Source organism: Gigantopelta aegis, chromosome 8, assembly GCF_016097555.1.
Source record: "Gigantopelta aegis isolate Gae_Host chromosome 8, Gae_host_genome, whole genome shotgun sequence".
Lineage (NCBI taxonomy): Eukaryota > Metazoa > Mollusca > Gastropoda > Neomphalida > Peltospiridae > Gigantopelta > Gigantopelta aegis.
This window is the reverse complement of record NC_054706.1, coordinates 41,921,532-41,947,381: the sequence shown is the minus strand read 5'-3', so window position 1 is coordinate 41,947,381 and position 25,850 is coordinate 41,921,532. Positions and strand designations below refer to the sequence as shown.

At 37.6% G+C, this 25,850-nt stretch overlaps 1 protein-coding gene across 1 annotated transcript in view; it reads right to left on the bottom strand.

Annotated features, from left to right (window-relative positions):
• The window catches only part of LOC121378946 (ankyrin repeat and KH domain-containing protein 1-like), a 179,734-nt gene that overhangs the window by 139,216 nt on the left and 14,668 nt on the right, over window positions 1–25,850 (bottom strand). Inside the window, exon 3 of the mRNA XM_041507339.1 lies at window positions 7,199–7,355. Coding sequence (XP_041363273.1) covers window positions 7,199–7,355 — 157 coding nt within the window. The remainder of the gene's footprint in view (window positions 1–7,198; window positions 7,356–25,850) is intronic.

The window sequence follows — 25,850 nt, the reverse complement described above, 5'->3', positions numbered from 1 at the left end:
TATTGGTATATTTAATTAATAAAATGGTAAACATGTGATGGCTATTATATATACAATGAGCACAGCCATTCTGTTCCATCCTATTGAATTTGTCACCTGGTGAGCAGGTTGTTACGTAATATTTAACAAGTCATATCTTAGAAGAACACTATTGATTTTTGTGGGATAATGAAACAGGCATGCATTACAATGTTCTGTAATAACATCCATTCCAGTAAGCCAGCAATAAATAGAAATTATTTTACAATAATACAAAATAAATCACCATTGTCAAACTGGCATCATACTGAAATGGTAAAATTATTGTTTACTTAGTTAATTGGTATATTCTTTTATTTGCCTCCACCCATTTCCTGATTGCCAGGTGTATATTTGGTGGAGCTGGGCGGTATTAAATTTTGAGGTTCATTATCAGCATCAGTATTTTTTGTGATTCACCTCAGTATCGGTACGGTATTCGGTATTGACATAATACCAATATTAAGTGGTATTTTCGGTATACTTTGCTTTAAATGCATGCTTGAGTTAAGGCTCATCCACTAATTTTATCTAAATAAAATTAAATTCCATACACAAACCTTTATTTATTTATAGCCAAACTATTTTTATTTATTTTTTGCATTCGTCAGATATATTCTTGGTGTTTTACTTCTCTTTTTTTATGTTTGAAATTTGCTCGGTATGGTAAATTGGTATTGCCTAGCTCTAATATTTGGTAGAATAATAGACAATGCAATGGCAATTTCTGATATAGTTGCCACTGTCTAGCCACACAAAGTATATATACTGGTATTATTAACATCACAGAGTATTGTGATACATTTTTTACCAATCTGCTGCATAACGCATGACCTGTTCTAATATTAGTCTTTGTTAAATGTTATCGATAAAATGTAGGCACCGACGTCACTTCCCTTCCAAGCTAGAGTACCGGACACGACGGAAACAAACAAAATGGCTGCTCCAAGTTAGCAGGAATAATCATGGGTTTTTTTCAACATTCAACATTAGCGTAATGCAGAATTAGACAACTGTTTTTCCCCCATTTTTTAACAACCCCCTCCCCCTCCCTAGGCCAGAGGATTTTAATTTTCATGGGAAACACTTTTTTGGTTCTGTGTATTGTGATCATGGGAACCCATCGGAAATGTTTTATATATATACTTCGTCAAAAAAGAAACGCATAGGCGAAATATTCATGGAATTATCTCTCTAATACAAAGTGGCATAATTTCGTTATTTATGATTGTATTACAGTAAAATTTGACATGAGTATGTGACAATGTTCTTGCTATAGACTGACGGCAGTGGAGGCATTTTCGTCACCAAATAGTGTCGCACGAAGGCGCTGAAATCAGTACCGTGTGTGGCCACCAGCAGCAGCAATCACCGCGCGACATCTCCTTGGCATAGACTGAATGAGTCTCTGAATCCAGGCACGTGGAATCCTAGCCCATTCTTGCTGTAGTGCATGTGACAGTTGCAGAAGTGTCTGAGGCTCCAGGTCATGCTGGTGTACACGTCTGTCCAGTTCGTCCCATAGATGTTCAATGGGGTTGAGATCTGGCGATCTTGATGGCCATGGCAGCACATTAATTATCTCATTCTGTAGGAAATCCATTGTTACACGTGCGGTATGCGGCCTGGCATTGTCCTGCCATCGGGTTGCCATGTACGAACACAAGTTCACTTCTGCTGGTGTATAAGATGGCTCCCCACATCATGACACTCGGAACCATGATGTAGCAATCTTGTGCTGCAGTTGTTATGCAAGGTCTTCCACTTCTGGGCCTGTCTTCAGCTGATTGAAACTGCTGGTACCTGTCCCAGAGATGTGAAATGGTGCTCTGATGGACATTCATGTGGCGTGCGACTGCTGACCTAACTGGAAGCGGCCTATTGCAATGTTTCGATTCAGCAGGCTTAGTCTTGGCATCTTGTAACTTATCTACGTCGAAATGGAAATGAGGCTTCATTGCGAGCATTGCAGCTTTAAATACCCATCACAACCCCAATCTTTTCCCTGAGTTTTACGTGCATTTGCCAAAATCTGACCATTTCACGCCCATTTCCTGCAATTGTCACACAACATGCCACAACGTGCATTAAATTTGTTTTAGGGTGCATTTAGGCATTCTGTCCCATTCCAGGAACATTAACAAACATGGTCATTTAGCAACATTTTTTCCCTATCGCCTATGCGTTTCTTTTTTGACAGAGTATATATTAATTTTGTTGAATAGATGTACTCGATATAATAAAGATAGTAAACAAAAATTTTGGTTCAGTGATTTTACTGACACGCCACCAACACGGTACCAGAAATGATAATTTCCGTGAACTCCGAGGGCCTGCCACCCAGCATAAGCAATAATAGAAGGGTGACCCAGTGTAAATGTGTGTAAACATTTTAGTTTCCCAATTCACCAAAAAGGGACCATTTAAAAAAATGTCTATAAAGCTAAAAAAAAAAATCTACACATTTTTTTTTTTTTTTATACAGCCTTAATGAACAAGATGTAAATATTTAGTTTCCACCACAGAGCAGTATATTAATACCATGTTTGCCAGCACTGCTGTTACTACAGAAACTTTTATAGGCTATCATGTAAGCTAAATATTCCACTCTGGTGACAGGCATGTTTGGACAGTATTCAGGGCTTGAACTATTTGTCTCTTTCAGTGGCAAGAGCCATACCAAATGCTCAACATATACTGCAGATGTTAAATGTTCATGCATGTTTGCCTGGTAATAGTGTTTGGCTGACAGAAAGGTCATTAAAGGGACCGTTAACATATGGGTTGTTCTCGACTTATCTAATGGAGAATGTATGTAGGGATGTAGATTATTATTTTTCATGAATCTACACTTAAGAGTGCTTTCTCCAATTTAATCCATTATAACATATTATGTGATTGTTAAATTAACTACTATTTTATCTTTTTTAATTAAAATATTCATTAAAATGGCAAAGAATATTTACAAAAATAAACACCTAAAACCATAAGATCCTTTTGGAGCTAACCAGAATGATTCGGTCACAAAATCCTCAGCAGTGGATAGCTGGCATTGAGCGTGATGTGCATGCAAAATGATTTCTAATTTAGTGTCAGACAATCTTTGCTAGAATACATTACTATCACTAGTATCAGGTTTATGAGGCTTAAATTACGTTTATTTGATGAGGCAGATGTTTGGCCTCATGGGTTAAAGCGTTGTACTTGTTTACAACAAATAAGTTCTGTCAGTAGCGAGTTCGAATCCCTGACCTGAGCGTATAAAAAGTTCAACCTGCATTGTTTCAGGTGTTGATTCTTGAAAAATAATCTACACCTAGAACAGTGTGACGTCACAGGTATTACCTCATGAATCATAATATCAAAAGCACCAAAGCAAAAATATTCTTATATTTTGCTTGTATAGTGTTCTGCAGCTGAGAAGCTGGCCTGAGGATAGCAAATTCGAAGATCATTGTCATACAATGTTCCTTACACTTTTTAGAAATAATCAGGTTTTATCAACAGAAAGTATTCAACCTACAAATGCAGATCATGGCTATAAAAAAAAAAATGCTAATTAGATGACAAAGCTCTGTGCTTTCTCATGGAACGGCAATGATGATGATGATGATGATGTCATCACTGATGCTATTTCTAATTATGATAGTGTTTTCCCTAGCTTGTTTTAGCATGATGCAGCACCATGCCTCAATAGTCTAACGCCATCTTGCCTTAATCAGCACCATGCCGCCCTGAGATTAAATAAGCCTTTTTCGCTAATCAATTCTAAAATTGCCCTTATAAAACACCCAAAAAGGTATTATTAATTAATAAAATATGCCTTTTATATCTTTTGCCATTCATATATTAAAGCAAGCACATAAATTATATTAATGTTTATTTCAATTAATTATTTGGGTATTTTTTTTTAATGAAAAACAAGTGCCCTGAAAATGGTGAAAATGCCCCAAAACAATTTGGTCTACTATGCCTTGCCAAATGTCTAGGGTAATCACTAAATGAAGATGACTAACTAAATGTGGTTACGATAGTGAGTGACCAAAAACACTTAAGTTTTCACGTTTTCATTCAAAACATATTACATGTACTTCATTATTGTGTATACACATATACTTAACTCCAAAAGAAACGCGAATACATAGATTGGAGGTTTTGAGTGCACTCATTGAAATACGTCCCAAAGTTCTTAAAATAATCGTTTCTATGAAAAACTTAAACAATTCGTAAAGATGAGGTTTCATGTTATTGACATGTTAAAAATCGAGGTCGCATTGTCATTTGAAATGTCAAGGCCATGGCGCTTCTTCAATGGCGTCACATGCCACTCAAACATGTCCACTAATAGCGGGTGTGTCCGCCATTGCTGGCCATGACCGCCGCACACCTACCCATGGAGAGGAAGAGGTTCCTGATGAAGGCCCTGGGCACGTTGTTGTAGGTGTCCACGACGGCCTGGCGGAGCTGCTGCTGTGTCACCACGGGAGCAGGGCGTTGGTTCATCATGCGCTGAACCTCGTCCCACAAGTGCTCGATGGGGTTCAGATCCGTGCTTAAAGCTGGCCAGTCCATTGTGATGATGTTGTGCTGTGCCAGGAATGCCTGGGTGGCCCGTGCCGTGTGTGGCCTGGCGTTGTCGTGCTGGTAAACCATCTGACGGTGACCCGCGAAAAAAGGCACCACCACAGGCGTGAGCACTTCGTCGATGTAGCGCTGTGCTGTGACGCCCCTGCCGCGTCCTCGGCCGTTGTTGTCGAAGATGACAGGTTGTACACGACGTCCCCAGGATATGGCACCCCACAGCATGACGGAAGGCCCTCCCCAACGGTCCCTCTCCATAACACATGCATCTGTGAAGCGCTCACCTCGACGCCTCCACACCCTCATACGACCGTCGGCCCTATCTAAGCAGTAGCGGCTTTCGTCGGAGAAGACGATGTTCTGCCACTGTCGGTTCCGCCACTGTCGATGCAGAACAGCCCAGTTGTGTCGTGCAAGGCGGTGTCGCTGTGTGAGACGTTGTCCAATGTACGGTCGACGACAGTTCAGATGGATGGCGATCAGACGACGTCGTACCGTGGTGTAGGAAACGGGGCGGTTGTGGGTTCCCACTGTCTGCCGGGCTGTTGTGGTGGCTGGTACGAACCGATCACGCATGTGAGTTCGGACGATGTAACGGTCCTGGCGCTGTGACGTCACTCTGGGACGGCCGCTATGTGGACGGTCGACGACGTTGTTGTTCTGTAGAAATCGGTCTATGAGACGGTAGATTGTCGAGACATGGACACCGAAAGCACGTGCAACCTGCCTGGCATCCATTCCGGCCTCCAAATTCCCCAAAGCTCTATGTCTGGAATCAGCGTTAAGTCGTGGCATCGTTGTATCGCTACTCGTAAAATGAGTTGAACATTGCTGTCTGGCGTTTCTTTTATACCCAGGCCTGGTAGTGTTTCACGTGCAATTCGCATCTTTCATGATCCACCCGTTTTGCATTCCAGATCGATTTTGGTCGTCAATTTCAGCACGTGCGTGACGTCACACTGTACTCGTTTTTTTCATGCGTTATGTGGAATTGGATACGCTGACAAGATGGCTATTGGTCAACTTAATCGATTTGTACATAGTTTATTCAAATGTGGGTTTTTTAATATTTTAAAATTTTCGCGTTTCTTTTGGAGTTAAGTATACATGCATAGGTTATTCTGTGTACTCATTGCATATTATTTTGGATAAAACTGTACTTTGAAAACCATAAAATTAAATTATGTATTTTGTTGGTATTTGGCTTTATAAATTATTTTTCATGGGGCAATTCCACGGTAACTGACACAACATTCAGACAATTTTTAAACATCTTGATTATTTTTCTTCTTTAAAATTATTCATTAAACTTCTTAAGACTCTTTTTGGTTGCACTAAATATGTTGTGCCGAAGTCATGTTAAAAGAATATTTTACTGCATATAATCTCAAAACAACTATAATCACAAATGAAGTGTGGGTAACTGACGCAATACAAAAAGTCACTTGTATTTATCTTTGAACTTGCCAAAATTCTCTGAATCTGAAGCATCAAGTTTTCAGGTATGTACAGAAATGTGTAGTGCACAAGTAATCTCTGATCTCAAGAACAAGAAAATTTGCTAGTAAAAAAAAAAAATTATATTATGGGAAAATTAATTTCATGTGAGATCATATTTTGAATTTGAGTTGCCTTTTTACAATGTTGTTTTGTTGGATAACTGATGTGAACTGTTTATGTACTTTACAATTTTAGCCAATAATTCATGGGAAAGTATTAGTTATTATAAAAGATTATCTATGAGACTGACTAATCTGTAGTTATTTATTGTAAATAAACTTGTGTAAAAATAGCAAAATAATTGACTGTATGAAAGTGGAACTCTAAACTTGTTTTACCAGTAATTATTATCATTGAACATTATCCATATGGTTTACAATAAACAGTGCTATACATATTATATTATTCCAAGCTAATAAAACAATGTCTACCTCTGAAGTCACAAACTATACAATATATCTAATGAAACATGACATCATAAGCTATACAATATATATCTATAAGTATACTATAAGGATTATATATGCATTGATGCTTGTGAAATTGCTATTATCTGCATACTTGTATCTGTTCAGAAATAGTGTTATGTTGAGTCATGATTATTTTATTTGAGTGAAATAGACATCTTTGAGTAACTTTTAAGGCATGAAGGTATTTGCAGTTCTTGAAAACAATTATTTTCTATTGTTTTCAACAGATATGATAAAAAAGAAATTATAAAAGTGCAAAGGTCAAGAAAATTATGGAACTCATTGTTAAATTTGTTACAGCACTCTCTAGCTTGGAGTTGAACACATTTCACAATCTTACATTATGTCTCAAAGAAATGTTACAATGGAAAATTATGTATGTTGTGTCAGTTACTAACTGGGGTGTTACATCAGTTACCAACAAATTTTACAGATTGAAGGACCTACAGTCCCTCCAGTTGGACCTGTAGGGAATTAACAATAATTATAAAATTAACAAAGCATTCTTTCACAGATATGTTTCACAAGGGAATATGTGCTGCATTCACTACTATTATGGAAAATTATGAATTAACAAGATAGGTTAACTCCAACTGTAGTCGAATTTGTTGTATTTGTAAAACTGTTACCATTCATTAGAAGACAGGTGACTCTGTTGTTCGGCTCTCATTCGATGAAGTGCTTGGGCAGCTTCGTCTAGTGCACTGCTAACAGATGAAGTTAAAGTCCGTAGCACTTCAGGATCAGTCAAGGCTTTACCATCTTTGGACGATAACTTACTTATGCCTGCATAAAATAAAAATGTAATATATATATATAGACAATAACAGATCCAGAAAAACATAGTAGCATTCTTTATTTAAAATATTATTTTCTACATTTCAAGACCACCTAAATTTTGAGTTTTGCTATCATAAAATGCAATTATTATTTTTTAATTTTCATTCAACAATGTGGTAATGATGTCAGTGTATTGTGGCCTGTTGAATCCTAAGCCAGTACATTCCCCAGTGTGGTAATACCGATATTAAACCTAAAATTATTATTGAACATCAAAGTGTAGAAACACCATGGATCATTTTCTTCCTTTTCAGTGTTTCTGCCAAAAAGAATTTTTTTGGTATGGCACTATGTAATTGAAGGAAGAAATGTTGTATTTAACAATGCACTCAACACATTTTATTTACGGTTATATGGTGTCGGACATATGGTTAAGGACCACACAGATATTGAGAGAGGAAACCCAGTGTCGCCACTTCATGGGCTACTCTTTTTGATTAGCAGCAAGGGATCTTTTATATGCACCATCCCACAGACAGGATAGTACATACCACAGCCTTTGCTATACCAGATATGGAGCACTGGATGGAACGAGTATGGAATTGAATGCAACCACAGTCAACAGGGGGTATGGGTGGCCTCCACCAGAAAGAAAATGGATTTCATGATTTAGGGTTAGGGTTAAGTCATTAAATTTGTACTAGTAAAAATGATAAGTCATTAATTTTGTACTAGTAAAAAGGTTCACTTAAAAAAAAAAAAATCTGTATATATTTTGGGGTATGGTGCCATACCCATTTTACTCTGGCAGAAACCCTGCTTATGAATACTGACATCAAACAAATGGCATTTTCCCCCTATGTTAGTAAATTGATTTGAACAACAGCCAATGTAATGGCTTAAAATATTTCAATGAGTCCTCTGGTTCTGATTCCTGTTACATGACTGAAGCTTCCTTCTTTCTCCTGAGTAACATTGAACAAAGAAACGGAAGAGGTCAGTCTAAGTATTCATCAAGAGAGAAAAACAATCCAAGATTTCTACATTTCTTTTCAACTTCACCTGACCGTAAACAAATGGCAGCATTCAACAGCAGACACCATCAAAGATGACATTGTTTTCTCCCATATGGAATGGTTTTGTTAAAGTGGAAGATCTGAGCCATAATTAGCTACTTTCCATGGGCCAAAACAACATGCAATGTTAACTCTCTCTGTCCGGTTGTCGAGTGTACTCGACTTTAGCCGGTTTACTGTGAAATCCAGTTGTTGAGTTCACTCGACAATCGAAGTAAGGTATTCCCTGATTACTATAAATAGCCCTGTATAGACTATTTATAAGCTACCTTCTGCGCATGTACGGATGAATGGTCCAACTTCCTTCCTGTATCGAAAAATCTAATGCTTACATGAATTTTTTTTACTTTTTTATCTGTTGAAATCCTTTATCGAGAATCGATTTTTTTTGGCCCAAATAAACATGGCGGCCGATGAAGATGCTATTTGGAGAGAATTCTTTGATGATAGCGATTCAGATGAAGATCTGTTTGAAGGTTTTATGGCGAGTGATATCGATGGAGAAATGGATAGTGAAGATTTTTCGGAATCTGATGTTGACGTTCCGACACCAGGTGTTTCATTATCGGATTCGTTTGAGGATTCTTGGCTTCCGCGATTTGACAAACGGACCGGCATTTTGCTCGATACAGATGGAACAGAAACTGCGTTTGAAATATTTTGTTTCTTGACGAAGATTTTATTTTGATGCTAACAATTCAAACGAACTTGTACGCAGAACAGTATTTTGAAAAGCACCCAAAGGATATATTACCGCCTTGTTCTACAACACGTGGATGGGTACCTGTAGTGAACACTGAAATGAAATCATTCTTGGGCATTTTGTTGTTCATGGGAGCTGTCAAGTTGCCCAGTTATGCATCCTATTGCAAGAGACCATCCAAACCATGACCCAATTTTCAAAACTACCCTGTTGTTGATAAACTGATTGAAAGATTTTGCGACATCTATTACCCTGAGAAAGAACTTTCTGTGGATGAAAGCCATATTGCATTCAAGGGCCGTTCATCTATGGGTCAGTATATGCCACAGAAGCCACATAAATGGGGACTGAAAGCATGGGTACTGTGTGAATCCTCGACAGGATATTGCTACAACTGGTTCAGGTATTTTGGACGAAGACAAAACACAGAGGAGAGACTAACGAATTCAGTTGTCATGCAGTTGTGTGAAGTTGTCAAGGATGCAGGACATCATGTATACATGGACAATTTTTTTTCTTCACCACAATTGTTCAAAGATTTATCAGAATGCAGTGTTGGAGCTTGCGGCACTCTACGGGCAAACCGACGCAGAACTCCGCCTCAAATACAGAAAGCCAAGTTGAAAAAAGGAGACGACCCAATCTTTGTTCGGGGCGACAAGTGTTTATTCATTGCCTGGATGGACAAGAAGCCGGTAAATGTGCTGTCTACCATCAACAACACGATGATCAAGTACATTCGATGCAGGGACCCAGCAGGAGAGAGATCAACAAACCAAAAGCTATCGAGTGTTACCACCAGTTTATGGGTGGAGTGGATTTATTGGATCAAAAGATTTGGACCTATCTTGGTGTGCACAGAACAGTAAAATGGTGGAAAAAGGTGTTCCTCTATTTATTAGAACTGGCATTTGTGAATTTCACAGTTGTCTGGAAACGGTTGCATCCAGTGTGAAACTGGACAAATACAAACTACGTCTTTCCATCAATTCGTCGCTTGTAGCAACACACGATCGTGCCACAACTGCCAAGCCAAGATACAGCATTGACGATGTTCCAACAAGACTGGAAAACAAACGCCATTTCACCGGCATCAACAACAAGAAGACAAAAAGTGGAGCTCAGGCATTTCCGGATTGTGTTGTGTGTTCGGATCGAAAAGTTCCAAAGGGTCGACATCAAACACAATATATCTGCAAACAATGTGATAAACCTATGTGTACTTATCCTTGTTTTGAAAGGTACCACACATTGCCGAGTTTCAAAATTGAGTGCACAAAGGACTTGCATAAAGAGTAACTGACAAATAAAACATTTTGAGTAGAAATGTGGAAAAATGTGTTTACTGTGTGTATTTATTTTTTTCAAATTTATGTACAATATTTACAATTTCACAAAATTTCACTACAAATATGTACAATTGTAGAAAATTATATTAGTAATAAATCTTTCATTACATGTTGTGGTATTATTCCAATAATTAATAAGTTATAATAATTTTTAATGAACCACTATTAATTTCCTCCATTTCATGGAACCTGGCGGGCAAAATTTTGTCCAGGTTGGAGAGAGTTAATAACAAGTGCCATGGTACCATCAGAACAATGAACTAAACAGTCTCACGGTTAAAAACAAGGAAATTGTTCAATAAATAGCTTAAGTGGGACAGCAAAAAACTATTGACTATGTTAACTTTTAACTTTTCCGTCTAGGAGCCAGATAGTGTGTACATTTTTGTGGCCAAATAACAAATTTAGGAACCATACTTATATACCGATTTATTACATACCTATTCAGTCTTACATTTCAAAGGCATTTTGAAACCATGTGAAAAATTTATTTTGTATCGCACATATGTGCAATATGAACTGGAACTTTTATTTGGGGAATTCTCTTTTTCTTTTTACTGCAGTTAGCGCCTTTTATTTACTGACGTCATATATGATTTACAAACGACGTCATATCGTATTTGAAACATTATATTACACAAGGCTGCAGCAGAGTATGATTCTTAACGTTAAATGAATCCATGAAAGAAGTTTTTATCATAGATTTAACAAAGTTAAATTTATGACGTTAAATTAAAAAACGTTTTTGTAAAACATTAAAGAAGGTATGTAATAAATACAGAACTTCACATGCATTGTTTTCGCTTCCTATTTATTGCACGAGTTTATTTTGCGTAAGAATATATACCACGAGACCACGTAGCGGTCGAGTGATATGTTCTTTCGCAAAATAAATGAGTGTATATTTATTGAATGCATGTCTGAAGGTTAAGGTTACAATGTTTAGTGAAATAAGCTCCAGAAGTGTTATTAGGATTAAATTGGATAGTGTTATATATGTTGATGCACGGCCACATTAACTTGAATTGTTTTTATGTTTAGAAAAGAAGGATTTTCTGTGAGATAGATCCTCCTGGGCAGGTGAAACAGGAGATTTTATCAAATACTGGGAGTCTCCTACAGAATCTGGGAGGGTTGACAGGTCTAAATGTTGGGCACACCGGAAGCGTCAACTCCGAATCGTGTATAAGTTCATGTTGTGGGGCGGCCGAAGATCCAAGTAATCTGAAGAAACTAGAGTCAACCGGTTGAAGTCAATTTCACTTGGATTGCTGACCTATCAGTATATTACACGAACAGGAAGGCCTTCTGCCTTAAGGTTCTGTTGATGTTTTCACATCTTTGCCTATGTGGATGGCTGAAAAGTATTTATGAACACCAGGGCCTTAACCATAGCTGAGAATTGCACCACTTTGTCTTTATTGTTAATGTGATAAGCCCTCCGGTCACATCCTTAAAAGGTATGTTCAATACCAGATACAATGAAACTAACCAATGCAGAAACTGTACAGCAGTCGATGACTGTTTAAAGGTGTTATCCAAGTGCAGCACAACTCGCAAGACTATGCAACCAACAGCCAAGATTTAAATACATCATCTGACAGAGCATCCGTAGCAACCATAGGTACAGGTACTTTCCTTAAAGGTGGTTAAAGAAGCTGGTGGTTTAGGAAAAGAAGGTAAAAGCTCATAAATAAAGGTGAGACAATCCCTCAAAGACATTTTTTTTGGCAGCATCAGAATAGCCTGGATTCAAAGTCTAAACCAACTGATAATTAAGGAAATCTGTTATCAAACGAGCACATGGATAGTCATTGAAGTCATTTGCATATTAAAAAGGGAAAAATCTCTGCACAAAATCCTTAATGGACGGTAGATATAGACGGGGTTTTCCCCGACTGTCGCTCAGCAGTTTATGACGTTATCGATAGATGGCGTAACCGTACGGCCACCATTAAGGGAGTGAAATTCACGCAGCAATAACGTGTGACGGCATTGCATATGGGTGTAATTTCAGTATTTTTTGGAATGTTTTGTAAAAGCAAAACCAGTATCTAGGATAATTCAGCCTAATTTAAAGATTGTATGTTCATATCAATGTCGGTAGAAATCTGTGAATGATTAAAGACACAAATAATAAAGCACCTATACACGCGAATACAAAAGCATAGCAAATACATTAAACACACGCAAAGTAAATAAGTTTGATGATTATTAAGTGAAACTTTACTGAATGCATCCTAAAATATGGAAGATATAAATATGATGTTAAATATGTGCAAATAAAATGATAAATAATTTACTGACATAATACGCATGCAGGCCACACCAAAAATCGCACCCCCACCCACTGTCATTTTTTTTAATTATCAATATTATTTATATTTGTTTCTAGGAAAAAAGTTAAATTAAATTAATCATCCACAATATTCAATGCTAAATTAGTCATTAAATGTTCTATATACTAATTAATTACAAAACGAACCCCTTTGACACTTAGGCCTACTAGTGATGCCCAAGACAAGTACAAACAAAACAGGAGCATAGGCTGAGGGTCCATGTGATACTCCCATCCCGTCCAGGGAAATTATATCTGCTTGCATAACTTTAAATTATTCGTTATGCTTTTGTATCTACATGCATATACATGCTTTATTATTTACGTTTTTAATTATTAATACACTTTCTCCAATTTTGATATGAATCTAAAATCGTTAAATGAGGTTGAACTATCTGACAAACTGGTTTTGCTTTCATAAAAAAGTAATAAATGCTGAAAATGCAACCAGATGCAATGCCTTCACATGTTATTATTGTGCAAGTTTCACTCCCTTAATGGCGGACCGATCACGTGATTCTAAACATGGCTGCGCACAGTACTTTGACGTCATTGGCCAATAAACCTGTCTATAGGCAGAAAAAAAAGCTTGATCTGATTTTCTGGCCCATGTGGACAAGTTCAAATATTTTTTAAATTCAGTGTCAGGAAGACTTGAACAAAGAGAACACTTGGATGTCAGATCACTTGCTGTCTTGCATTCTGGACGTAAGTCATAAGGATTTATTAGTGTTGGGAATCGGTTGGAATTTAATCATTGATTATCAGTTATATGAACATAATATAGAATTGGAATTATAAGAACAATGCACCTGTCTTCAGGTCAACTGCAATATAATTAAATCGCCAAATCTACCAAATTAATAACTATTTGATAACCTTTTTAGAATGTTGATATGAAAACAAACATCAATCCCAACATATTTACATTAATTCCATCATCTAGACTAGAGGAACAATAACAGTCTAACATTTTCCCATACAACTGATTGTGGATTTTTATAACTGATTATCACATTGTAAAAGCCGATCAATTTTCGATTATAATCAATTATTGGAACATCACTAGATATTCAAGTAAATAAAATGTGTGCACTTGGTGCAAACTCTCTTCATTCTAGTAGCAGTCTCAGACATTCACAATCACTGTAAATAGAAATAGAAAGATTGGAAGGCAATGACTTCGGATGAAATAAACACAACAGTCACGGAGAAAAAAAAAGGCACACGAAACGGTTACACATCTGAGAGTAATAAGTGAAAATAATGCTACACCAAGCAAGATTAAATATGATAGATATTTGATTTGATTAAAAATATTCGAGTAAACCATAACAAAAACCATGATAGATCAGACAGTTTGAGAGGGAAAAAAAGGAAGCTTCAGTCATGTGACTGGAACAAGAAGAAGACTGTCCGAACCAGTCTACTAACACAGGAATAATGTCATCAGATACACATCACAGCTGTGACACTTCATCATCTTTTGTTCTTAGCCTGGCAAACTTGTACATTGGAAAAACTTGTTTGAAAATCAGAATTTATGTCATTCTGATTTTAAAAAACGAATGTCAGGATTTTTGTACTGTCCTAAGGAGAGTGAGGATAATATACTAAAAGGTAAAAGTTATTGTGACACACAAAAGACAAAGATAATTGGACGAACATGGAAAGAGAAATGTCCAAAGGTATGGAAACAAGCAATAGTCCATCAAAAGGGCACACCTGCCATGCAAATGAGCCATATCACTAGAGGGGGTCAAGAGCGAAGTTCACAGTCAGTAGCGAGTGTGTCCATCTTGAGCATTGATACCGGCCTGGCACCATCATCTCACTGAGGCCACTAAACGTTGGAGAAAGTTCCTGGAATGCCATTCCAGATCTGAGGAAGGATCAGCCGGAGATCCTGCAGTGTTGCTGGAGGATTTGGAAGACGTCGCAAGCGTTGTTCCATTTCATCCCAGACATGTTCGATTGGTCCCTGACCTGGTTGTTTTGCCATAAGTGCCATATGGTGTTTCTGTGGACATTGAATTGACGTGCGACGTCATGTTGCGAGGTCCCAGATTCAAGCATACCTATGACTCGCTATCTGTCATTTTCACTAAGGCGTGGCATGATGAAATTGCATTAAACAGTTCACTAATGGTGTTTTTTTTACTTCTGAAGGCTGCACAGTGTGGTAATGATTTGCGACTGAATGTCTGGCACAAAGCATGCAATCGCTGCAACTGCTTGGTTGCATTTCTTTGAGCTGTTTCATGCACATTTTCTCTGGTTTACATCCATAAATCCATTCACAAATTTATTACTCCAAACAATCCACGTCACAATAACTTTTGTCTCCGAGTATACATGAATCCTGACACGAGTTCATAAAATCAGTACATTTATTATCCATATTATTGGGGGTTTTAATGAATAACAAGGGCCATCTCAAAATGTTTGAACTATAACTAGAAGGAGATGACAAAATGACATCATATTTCATATATGCAGTCTTAGTCCAGTCATTAAATGGTGGAGGTTCAACAAAGATTTCTTGATTGATTTCAGATGGGTTTTTCACCTCTATATGAATAATAAAAAAGTATATTAAAATCTGACTTGGGAGAAATACCTCAAATTTGGTCAAATCCAAAATGGCCACCATCAAAATTAATGAAAAATAAAAACACATCATAAATATTAGGGGTCGCGTTAAGACGTGTCCATGTGTCCCTGAACGTATGGAAAGCAGACTTGAACGCCTGCTCATCATGACAAGTGATAATAAAACCATCCCAGATTATTTTCAAATACGCATTCCAAACGCATGTTTATTCCATTATTTCATCATCACCACATCCTAAGCAATCTGGACACATGGAATCAGTTAGCCAAGTTAAACAATCTGTCACTCATATCTGTCACTGTTTTTTTGTATTGTCTTTTAGCACGACTGTATATAGAGATAATACATGAGTGGCCGTTAGATACCATTTATCTTACAACAAGTTGTTTTAAAATGTATCTAACGAGCGAAAGCGAGTTGGATACATTTTTAATCAGCAAGTAAGATAAATGGTATCTAACGGACACGAATGCATTATTTTATTTCTTACCTCTCCTTAAAAATCAGGTTTTAAGCAAATTTTAACATCTTTTTCGATTAAAAGTTATCGACAAATGATTGACAGTGTAATCAATTTCGACTGTGCTGTTTTTCCATTGGATGAATGGCACTGGTGACCTGGACTTCACCTAGGAGCAGCCAGTCATATGTCTTGAAATTGTTAACACACGTACATGTTAACAAGTATGTGTTATCAAAAATAACAAATGATGTTCTCATCAATGGATGTGTAAGAAAATTAGATCCACCCCTTCACACAACAATTATTCACCATGTTCGTGGCGAACAAACAACAAAGCGCCTGAGATATATAGATGATAGTAAACAAGATACCAGTTATTAAAAAAAAAAATCATGAGTGAAATAAATTTTAGTTGTCATGAACTTTGAGGGACATAAATTTGATAATAACTGGTATCTCGTTTATTATTCTATTTATTAACCCAGCTATTTTTTCTTTAAACACCTTTATTTTAGACGCACATGCACGTACAGTAATATAAATTCTTTAAACGTTTATCACAAACTGCAGTCTTATAATGACATGCTTTCGTGTTTGTCTCATCTTAATAAAGGGGAAAAAAGGCGAGATAGGCCTACAGGTTTGAAAATTTAACAAAACGTTTTCTCATTACCCTCAGGCGTACGGGTCCCTTTTTTGTTTTGGAGTGGGGGGGGGGGGGGGGGGGGGGGGGGGGGGGGAGAGGGCTGGTTTTTGCCCCAATTAAAGGGAAATGCCCAATTCTGGGTAACGTTTATTCATCTGTGCATATGTAGGGTTCTGTACACATTATACGTGGATTACAACTAATACTGTGAGTAGAATGATGGAAATACACAGTGAAATGTTTTCAGGCCAGCTTATTTTGGCCAAACATCTCCATAATTTTTGCCCAAATACGGTTTGCCACAGACTGTGGTGGGAGAGGGGAGAGGAGATAGCTCACACACACACACACACACACACACACACACACACACACACACACACACACACACACACACACACACACACACACACACACACACACACACACACCAATCTGGTACGCGAATGCTAATAATATACTAGCAACGAGTTTGAACTCGCTTATGTCCCTTTCTAGATCTGCAGGTAACCCATGTAAAAAGCGTGGTTTTGTCAGCACGGGTAAAACACACACATGTGAAATGCACTATGGGTGTAGGTCTTGGTAAAGTTTTTCAGTGTTTTATGTAAACCAGTGTTAAACCTAGGTTTTCATATAAACTGGTGTTACAAAACCCAGACATGTGAAATCGGCCCGATATGTTTATCTTTCAAAAAAAAAAAAAAAGTAGGTCACTAGGTCAAAAATATTGTTCAGCATCAAATACTATCATGCCTGTAAGCAGTTCTAAAGTTAGTGAAGGTGATCTTCAATCATCTCAGGGTAGGTCAGGCAAGTGAATTTCAGATGTATAGTCAATAGTAGAGTAATTGACATTAATTCTTTGTTCAATAAATCACCAGTAAGTGTTACTTTTATTATCTTTTTATGCCAAATCGTACGTGATGGAATCAATTTTGTTGACTGCACAACTGTTAAATACAACTGATGTTGTCCGTCTTGACTGAAGCTATGGAAACGTGTTCTTAAGCTGTTATATAAAATAAAATAAAAAATGGACTTCTGGGAAAAAATCTGTAATGCTATCCCTGAATATGGAACCAATCAAGATAAATACATGTATGACGAGTCTATTCACATGAGCCAGAAAAGATATATACAATGGAAATTATATTTCATATTCAGGGTCGACTAAAAATTCAAGATAGCTACCAATATTTGGTGAAACATATAATATTATCATCTATGTATATAACTACAGGGCTCGACCTTAGCTGTAGCCCGGGATGTTTTGGCTACAGAGTTCTCAATCAGACTACCAGTTGTTTAACCCCGGTAGTCCGCAAGGCTACCAAATGTTTTGGCATGTCCAGTCATTCCACAATCAACAACACGTTTATTTCATCGGTGTCTGAAATTCCACCTTTCATGTGCATGCTCTCTGCTGCCATGAGTTGTTGTAACTGTTAATTGCTCCCTCGTCTGACCCACAGGTGGCAGAGTTCGACAAATCCGCTAGCCCGACGCCCGTGGCTAGTGGTTTTGAAGTTCAGGCTAGTGAGAAACGCAAAACCACTAGCCCGCAAGGCTAGTGGTTTCCACCTCCCTCCTTATCGCTTGATCGTGTTTGATGTTTGATGTTTTTGTTTTTTTCTCTCGGCTGAAATTTCGTTTAATAAATTTGATTGTGATATTTGTCATTGAATAATATCAACAACGCAATCAGTATATAATAATAATCCACTTGAATTAGGTGTGCAAACTGCAGTAACATGCTATCTCTACATCGCCACAGTTACAGCATGCATTGTTAAGTTTTGCCCTTTCAAGTTTCTGGCACAGGAAATAAGTCTAATGACATGCGTGTTTTGGTAGTTAATCTCGCACATATGTTTTAGGCCAAGAACTTGGAAATCACCAATCGCGACGACAGGTTAATCTCAATCAAGTAAACCCCAGTCATGCTTTGAATTTCAGTTTGTTTTATTTACCTATTGTTTTCTAATTTAACACATCGCTGACATGTGGTTATCGGCAATCAGGAAAACAATTTACTTTAATGGTAACTGCACATGCAATGACTCTGCTTGGCCTATTACAATTGGCATCACCGTCCCTAGCGACATAAATAGCAGGACCCTAAATGTATAACCCACTACCGAATACACTGAACCATCTATTACTGTGTGTCACACTGTCGTACCCTCATTTAAATTTTATTATTTTGATAGTGGTTTTAGATATCAACCATGAGTTTGCTCAATTATTTTTCCCCGGAGGGAGGGCAAAAGCGAAAACGGAACAATGACAATGGATCACACTTGACAAAAAACCAAACGTACAACACATCTTGGTGGGCTAGTGGTCTTCACAAACCCACTAGCCCTGTGGCTAGTGACTTTTAAAAATATTTGTCATACTCTGCAGGTGGTGGTTGCGCAATATGATTTAGAGAAATAAAGGAGTATATTTACAAGTGGTAGGATTTTTCTAACATAGCAGAAGACTGGACCGCAGGTCGACAGGGAGACTGAAAATCAAGTCTGGATTGTTGAATCGAACAAAAGGATTCAGGAACATCTGAACCCAACAAAGCTGGAGGCGACCCCTTAGCATCAAATCCTGAGCAGATGTTATACGACCCAGAAGACTGCCAATCGTGGAATGACATCGGAGCAGTTAAAGACTCCTGTGATCATGGATTGGATCTTCGTCCATCGTTCTACTGGAACCTGAACAAGGCCCAAATCTGGTCGAAGTTAGGCTCCGATGAACTGCAGGTTCTGTGTTGGTTCCAACTGTGACTTGTCTAGGTTGATAACCCAACCAAGATGTTGTAGACACTGCATGATGAAAGCAACATGGACCGAGAGCTGTGTCTTGCTTGGACACTTCATCAGGCAATCATCGAGATACAGGTAGAGGGAGATACCTCTGTGATAGAGAAAATGTACTACAGGAAGGACATCTCGAACAGTCAACATTTAGAACGCTGGAAGTGGATGCAGGTAATGGTAATGGCTATGTTGTGAATCATCCGCAGGTCTAGAGAATCTTTCTTCGGGACAAGTAAAACCCCGGTGTGAGATCTACCTTCGGAATCCTGCAGACGGCACCTTTCTCCAGTAACTTGTTCACAGACTCTTGGAGCACCTGGACATGCGACATGGAGTGGAGTGGTTCTCGAGGCGAGAGCATCAAGGCTGGTGCGGAAGACAATCACAGGTGATATCCGGTCTTCAACATTGTCATGACAAATGGATCGCCAGTAATGATGGAGTCAATTTCCGACACTGCATTGTTCAACCTGAAGCGGAAGCGTCAAGTTCAAACTGAGAATGAGGGGCAGGCAAAGGTCTTGAGAGTCGCAAGAGCCCAATGCTGGACGCCTGGTGTCAATGTCAAACTGGCTTCCTCTGGGTACGAGCGGGTGGACCTGAATGAAGGCTTTCTGTCCGAAAAGGTGTTCCCCGAAAAGAAAGAAATCTTTGATTTAACGATGCACTCAACACATTTTATTTACGGTTATATTGCGTCAGACATATGGTTAAGGACCACACAGATTTTGAAAGGAAACCCGCTGTCGCCACTACATGGGCTACTCTTCCGATTAGCAGCAAGGGATCTTTTATTTGTGCTTCCCACAGGCAGGATAGCACAAACCATGGCCTTTGTTGAACCAGTTATGGATCACTGGTCAGTGCAAGTGGTTTACACCTACCCATTGAGCCTTGCGGAGCACTCTCTTCCCCGAAAAGATCCCCTCCAACGCTTGAACTGAGATTGAAAGGTATTTTTACGCTTCGTAGATTCCAAAGTAGAAATCAGTTTGGTGGTTACCATGTTGTTGTGTGTTGATAGACTTTGTGGAGAGACGTACTCCTTATTTTTATTACAAAAAGTTTATACGAAATACAAGCAAACTCGTCTTTTAATTGAACCGAAGATGTTTTGCTGAACCGATCAAAGTTTTAATATTATTTTAATAAAGATTTCAAGATATACAAAAAACAAAAAAGACATTTGTTTGATCCCCTAATGTCGAAAACATTTTTTGTTATTCCCATCTTCTTCGAATGAATCGATCGCTGTGATAAAATATTTCGTTTTTGTAGTGGCAGTGTATATAATATTTGGCACCCAAGATGAATGATTTTAATGTCAAACACGACCACTTCCATTGATTTTATAAGCGGTGATATCCCCCCAAAATGAAAAGTTTACAATATGTTATAAGAACTGCTGAATAAATAGAATGACAGAAATGACAGAAAGTTAAAATCGTCAATTACAATCAATTATATCTGTAACTGAGGACAAAATATCAGACGACAGTTAGTGGAAACAAAAGATAGAGTGACCGTTCTGATTACGTGACAAATTTGGTGCCAAATAAGTGGGGGTTTTCAGTCAGAGATTGCCGAATCCATAAAAAATAAAAATGTTTTCATTGCTCAAATAAAATATAACTTTTATTGTTTGTATTAAACATACAAATGGATACAGGTATGGGACAAAATAGAGGCTGTTAAAAATACTATTAAATTATGTTACGGTAACTGTCGTAAATGTTTCATCAGTTCCTTTTTCGTATACAACGCGGCTTGTTTCCTTTGATGTCCAGTGTGCAGACTGATCGTTGTGGGTTTTTTATGTGTGGAAAAAAGTGTGCATTTGGAAATAGCAGAGATAGGTGCTGGAAAATAAAGAGGGCGCAGAAAAATAAAGGAGGGTGGAGAACGTGAAAGGACACCTTACCAGCAAACAACTTCGAAGTAGACCACGGCTGTGACAAAAGTTCCTTTGTATGCTAAAAGTCTAATGATGACCACTTCAAACAAACATGTCGTCTATGTTGCATAAGCATGGTGGACACTGAGGAAATTGGAAAATGTCAAAAATGCCAACATCTAAGCCGATTTGTTGAAATAGCGCGCAACATCATGGATCCTTCACCTGAGTAACCATGGCCGCAAAGAAAACATCCAGATATGATACAGGGAATGACGTTGGACCATATCCATGGATTGGACTTGCCGATCAGTAAGTGCAACTGAAGACGTCTTACCCAGCCAGGACACATCGTCTAAAGCCAGTGCGACATCCTTGAAAGGCATGTTGAATACGGGACACGTGCGCTGTGACCAATGTGAGAATGCCACAAAAGAAGCAGTGTCCTCGAAGACTCCATCCAAGTCCGTCGCAACATCAGAAATCATACGTATAACCACGTCCGAAGCGATTATGGAAACAGAACTCTTCATGGATGGTGCCAGAGGATGAGGAAGTGACGGCAACATCTCATAGACTGCAGCCAGGCAGTCACGCCGTATCATCCACTATGGACAGGACTGGAACGTCATCAGGAAAATCCCTCAGAACTCTAGCACACTCAAGAGCAAGACGATCGAAAGTACTGGTAGAGGCACTGATTTTCCGTTTCAGATTTTTCCCTTTTCCGTTTCATAATGTTACAAATTCTGGGTTTTTCCGTTTCAGTATTAAACAAATTCTGTCTTTGTTTCTATCACACACACACACACACACACACCGCAATTAATTGCTGGTATAAAATAAATATGCAATGAGGCAAAACATGTCAGTAGTTTGTATTTATTTTTGGTTTAAATTTAAACACGAATACACCACGACACAGACTTTGGACATTTTCGGTTTTCTTTACGATATGATCGGGAAAATAATTACAAACGATCACACTAGTGTCACTATAAACCACTTCCCTTGTATAATTTAATATAAATTTATAATAATTTATAATTTATAATTTCAGCCATTGCGTGAAATTAATGCCAAAGATTTGGAAAATGCACAGAAGCAGAATGTAGAAAAATTTCGAACAACTTTCAACGAACATTTACCAGAACCATGGACGTTACATGATAAATGGGAGACAGATGTAAATAAAATTCCCATTATGCGTAGTGCTGATTTGTACAATTATTTGGTGCTGAACAGAAATAGGACTTTTGATTCTAACTCCATGAAGGCTAAACGCCAGTTGAAGGCAAAAGTATTTTACGAAGATAAACATGTACATGAAATCAAATTCCACAACATCAGTGAGACGTGTTCACATGGTTATGTAAAATGTAAAGTTATCTCATCGCTACCAACTGGAACAGAGAAGCAGAAGCCTGATTACGACGTGTGGGTGTGTTTGGCGAAGGTTTCTGGAAATGTACATGCTGCTGGATGCACATGCAGTGCTGGGTAAGATCTGTCAATTTAATATCTAGTAAGGATTGCTAGTCAATTCGTACCCTGGTCATTTCATACCCCGGTCACTTTGTACCATTGCAAAAAGTCATTTCGTACTATAGCTGTTACACCCCTGCACCACATTGAGGTTCAGCACTTAAAAGGGAAGGACATCTTTAGGAAATTGAGTGAACATTTGTATCGATTCCATGACATTTCACCCCCAAAGCAGTTTACCCCAAGTCAGTTCGCCCCCAAATTTTAGTCAGTTCGCCCCCAATTATTTGTTACTTTTAAATAACTTGTATTGTTTCTTTAGAGGCATGTTAAAGTGTGCGCGCATGTATGTGTGTTTTTTTTTCTTTTCTTGGATTGTTGTCTTTCCACGATTTGGACGGATCATGAGTCAGTGAGGAGTTTTCCAGACAGTTCGTCCTCTGGACGTTTCGTCCTCTTGACGTTTCGTCCAGAGACGATTCATCCACTCGATTACAATTTTTTGGTTGTGGACAAATCATCTCGAATTCAACAGTGGGCAGATTTTTAGTGGACGAAACGTCCAGAGGACGAATCTTCTGCATCCCAGTCAGGGCACCGATGATATAATCACCAGTTTAATTAATTTATTTCTATATATAGTGTTTCATAAAATTAAAAAGAGCACAGTGGTATCTTTATGGAGGCGAACTGGTTATGCATGTGGGGGCGAACTGACATCCTATCTGGGGGCGAAATGTCTGGTACCCTTTTGTATCCTTTACAAAAATGTTAAGGCAATTTATATAAACAATATACTTATATGTATGACTTTAATACAGTTCAGTACATTTATCTTTTATTCACTAAAAACATTATTACTATAAAAGAATAAACACTTTACCTTAATCATGTAATTAGATTTGATTTTTTTTCTGAGAATAATGGAGTGATTGCAATCTTCTCAAATGAATGATTCCTAACCGTTGAGTTGTAAAATAAATAAACAAAACATCCCAGATTTTATACATGTAATAAAACCTTTCTTTAAATTTATGTGATACACAAATATTTTTGGGGCACTCTTTATCGGTACGGTTGGTTTGGAGAAAATATTAATTAGCTTATTTTGATTAAAAATAATATCTTTCCCCCCCATGGAACTATTGAGACATACACATAATATATTACTACAGCATCATATAAAATTCATGTCGATACCCAGCGATGTATAAAATTACAATTTAGCTTCTATAAACAAATGTTTTATATTAGCCATGTCACCCCGGGTTTGAAAGATAAACATCTAAAGAAGCCCCCTAATAACATGATTGGTATTTTGTTGTAAATAGTTATTTCTATTTTATTTTAGGGAAGGAGTCATGCAATCATGTTGCTGCCCTGTTATATGCCATCGTGGATATCAGCACAAAGAAGGAGGCTGGTTTAGATGCATCAACATCTAATACCTGCAAATGGATACAACCAAGGAAAAGAAAGTTGAGTCCTAAAAAATCTCAGGATTTAGTTTTCAAGAAGTACAAATTTACTGAAACTACAAGTGTTAATACAGGCAACACATCTTCTGCAAAGAGACAGGATAATTCAAACACAGTGCAACCAAAGTTTGTGTCAGAAATTAAAACAGTGTGCTCCACATGCAGCAATTTTGCTATGTGACCAGAATTATTTAGACAACCAAAAGAAGCCGGACAAAACTGTATCAAATGCACCTGTTTGGCACCACATTAACTTTTTGTATTGCGACAGTGTCAATCTGCTAAGCGAAACATGTTCAACCCATTTCAATGATTATTTTTCTTCACTTCAATGCTGTGAAAAAGATTGCAAGAACATTGAACAAAAGACAAGAGGACAGTCAAAGAGCCATCAGTGGATGACTTTTCGGGCTGGTCGGCTAACCAGTTCCAATTTTGGCCTAATTTACAGACTGAAAGACACAACACCATTAGACAGCACACTAAGGACTGTTATGAATTATTCCCAATTTCATGTTGCCAGTGTTCGATGGGGATCATCACACGAAGCTGCTGCCCAACGGATATATGCCAGGATAATTCAGAAGAGTCACCCAACAATGAAAATTGATCAGTGTGGCCTCATACTAAATGCTAGTTTCCCCCATTTGGGAAGTAGCCCTGAAGGGCTTTTGCACTGTACCCATTGTGACGAAAACAATGGAGTTCTAGAAATTAAGTGCCCATATAAATACCGGTTTATGACACCATCAGAAGCAGCCAAAGACAAAACCTTTTTTTGTGAATTAGTAAACAACAAAGTGCAACTAAAAAGAAATCACAGTTACTATTTCCAAATTCTCGGACAACTGGCAATTTGCAAGAGGAAATGGTGTGACTTTTTTATTTGGACACTGAAGGGCCACTCGGTGGAAAGGATATGCTTTGACAGTAATGCCTGGGAAGATTTGCTGTTAAAATTAAACAGATTCTACAAGTCTGCTTTCATTCCAGAACTTTTCTCAGAAAGAGTCAAGCGTGGTTTACCTCTATATAAGTAAAAATGGTGTAATACTATATTACATTAATGAAATGCACGTCTTCAAGCTTGTTATCATGAACTGTATGAACCTAAACCTTTTGTATTACGGTAAAATCAGATGTGTATATATATGTGTCAGTATAAAGGACACCCAGTTTTTATCGGTTAAGAAATTATTTTCTAGTTAAATAGATAATACTGCACAACTTTTTTAACGAGTGAATAAAGATTTTTTTTTTAATTATTTATTTAACCATTTTTGTTAACATAACTATACATATCATAAACATTTACATACATACAATAAATAATAAAATTTATTCCTTAAATAAATTGTGACACACTGACCAAAATTTAACAAATTCACACTTGAAAAAGGCTACACTTTTTGTAATATTATAATATATATCTAAAAAAAATTTAATCCATTCCATTTTAGGAATACATGTATAACTTTTCAAGTGTCTCTTAAATATAATCTGCTTAGTTAATAATAAGTTTCCAATTGTATTCTTAATAATGACAGTTTAGCTCCATTTCCCATTTTAAATTGGGGTTTTTTTTAATTTTGATCCAAGCAATAAATAATTATAATAATTTTTACTGCCTTTGCAG